The following is a 2,445-nucleotide window of genomic DNA, read 5'->3' as shown; positions in this document are numbered from 1 at the left end:
TAACTTTGTATTAATACCTCACGCTATCGAGGGACTAAATAAGTCAAAAAACTACCAAAAATAAGTAACATATTTACCGAAAGCGAGGGAATGCAACTTTTCAAATTTATCTCTTATATATATATTTATACATTTCTTCTTGCTTATGATGTAGTATTTTTTTCAATTTGAAATCTGTGATAATGCAAGAAGAATCACATTTTGCTAACAAAATGGCAAATTCTACTGCCAGGTGGATAGAGAGAGAGAGAGAGAAAGAGAGACAGACAGACAGAGAGAGAGACAGAGACAGAGACAGAGACAGAGACAGAGAGAGAACAGCTCAATGTTCATCAAGTGATAGCTGATGTCGGTGGCGTGGATGACTTTCGAAACAAATGTCACTTCTGTTCTCCAAGATCATCAATATTGTCTTCACCAATTTGGAGCCACTTTTCTACGATGATATCAAACAATTCATCTTTTACATCTCTCTGGATAACAATCTCATCGGCAGTCACTGATGAACCACAAGAAAAACTTGTGCCAAAGTATTTCCTGGCTTCTTTCAGCTCAATATCATAAGTGGCAATTCCAGCAACAATTGCTACTCTCTGCATTTTGCCTCTTGTAGCTGTGGACAGCTTCAGGCCTAGTGCTTTAGTTTTCTTTTTAGCTTTTACCACATCCCTGCCAACCCGGATTTGTCTTTTCTTCTCCTCTTCAATTTCTTCTAAACCTGGTTTTTCATCTCCTTTGCCAACCATGAGTTTTTAATTAATCACATGTCTTTTTTTCAAGCCAAACTTTACATCTTTCATAATTTGGATAGTATTTACAATACTCCACAGGCATCGCACATTCTCCACAATATAAAACCTCAATAGGGTAGTAAACATCTTTACGTGGGCCACCATAGACAAGAAATTTAGAATTGTTCATAATTGCTGTTGTCATTCGTAGACAGTCCACTTAACTGTATAATGTAGCATGCAAAACACAGTTCTCCCTTGAGAGCGAGAAACTCTATGATTATTGAATATTTTTGCTAGCATGTAATGCTGAGTTCAAGTCTTCTCTGAGCCTGTTTTACACGTACATATATATATATATATATATATATATATATATATATATATATATATCAAATTGTGTGTGTGTGCTATGTTAACACAATACCAGTTTGAATATGCTAAAAGCACGTTCGGACTTGTAAACAAGCTATTCACCGTCTTTTGTCATGGAGAAAATTTCTTGCTGTAGATATATGGTGTAAATACACCTCATAATACATACATACACACACATATAATAATAATAATAATAATAATAATAATAATAATAATAATAATAATAATAATAATAATAATAATAATAATAATAATAATAAGTGAAATGCACTATAAAATTTATATTACCGTTGGATATTCATAGTTACACCAATTGTTTCGCAGCTTAATAAACATGTATAGATAATTTATTTTGTTATATTTTATAATAAATGATAAAATATCTGCATGTTTGTATTGATATATACAATTTTGAAATTTATGCAGACATTAAGCTTGCTCGTCAGGTTAAAAGGACTCATGTTTAAAATGGTATCTCAACATAATATTTCAAAACGCGGGGAGTCGATTTTGAAAACATTAAGATATGGAAGACAATAAGAGTGAAATTAATAGAAATTAATGAAACAGTTTTCTATAGAAGAGAAGAGAAATTTGGTAAGATATTAAAAAGTAAACAGCTGATAACTTTGGTATAAGAGAAGGCTAAATATAAAAGAAAGAATAGGAAAATCATATGTTTAACATTAACAATCTAGAAAATAAAAAATAGTAATGATAGAGAAAAAACAACAAAATGATATTAAATAAAAGTTCTAAGAGACTGTGTTTACGAAATATAAGGATGGATATCGACAAAAAAATTACGAACAACATGAAATTAAAATTGAGAAATTCTAAGATAGAACTAAATAGAGAATAGGGTGTAAAAAAGAATAGAAATATTATTTAGTATTGTAGACGGGGAGAAGAATAATATTGATGTGCATTCGTGAAAATAGTGTTTGAAAATACGTAATTATCGTTATAATACAGCTAGATATATTAAAAAAATTTTAAACATAAATGTTCAATAAACGTTAGTACCTAACTAAATAAATAGTCAAATATTTTTATCAAGGGTGTAAATAATTATAATTAGTGAGAAGTAAAATAATAAAGATAAGGCAATAAAAAATAAGCATACATACATATACATATATAGACATATATGTATATATGCATATTTTCATATACATACATACATGCACATAGATATATACATATATATATGTATGTGTGTACTCAAATCAACATACACATATAGGTATGTATAAAGTTATAAACGTACATCAGTACATACAAAAAACACACACACATATATATATATATATATATATATATATATATATATATA

General features: G+C 29.0%; 1 protein-coding gene across 1 annotated transcript; it reads right to left on the bottom strand.

Annotated features, from left to right (window-relative positions):
- Nucleotides 1-380: 380 nt before the first annotated feature.
- On the bottom strand, nt 381-937 carry LOC106876691 (density-regulated protein homolog). Its single transcript, XM_052975988.1, is given in 2 exon segments — nt 381-753; nt 755-937. Coding segments are annotated over 2 exon segments (555 nt in total). The 5' UTR covers nt 937.
- Nucleotides 938-2,445: the final 1,508 nt, after the last annotated feature.

This window comes from Octopus bimaculoides, chromosome 23 (assembly GCF_001194135.2).
Source record: "Octopus bimaculoides isolate UCB-OBI-ISO-001 chromosome 23, ASM119413v2, whole genome shotgun sequence".
Classification (NCBI taxonomy): Eukaryota; Metazoa; Mollusca; class Cephalopoda; order Octopoda; family Octopodidae; genus Octopus; species Octopus bimaculoides.
The sequence above is the reverse complement of the archived record's forward strand: the minus strand, read 5'-3'. Positions and strand labels throughout refer to the sequence as shown.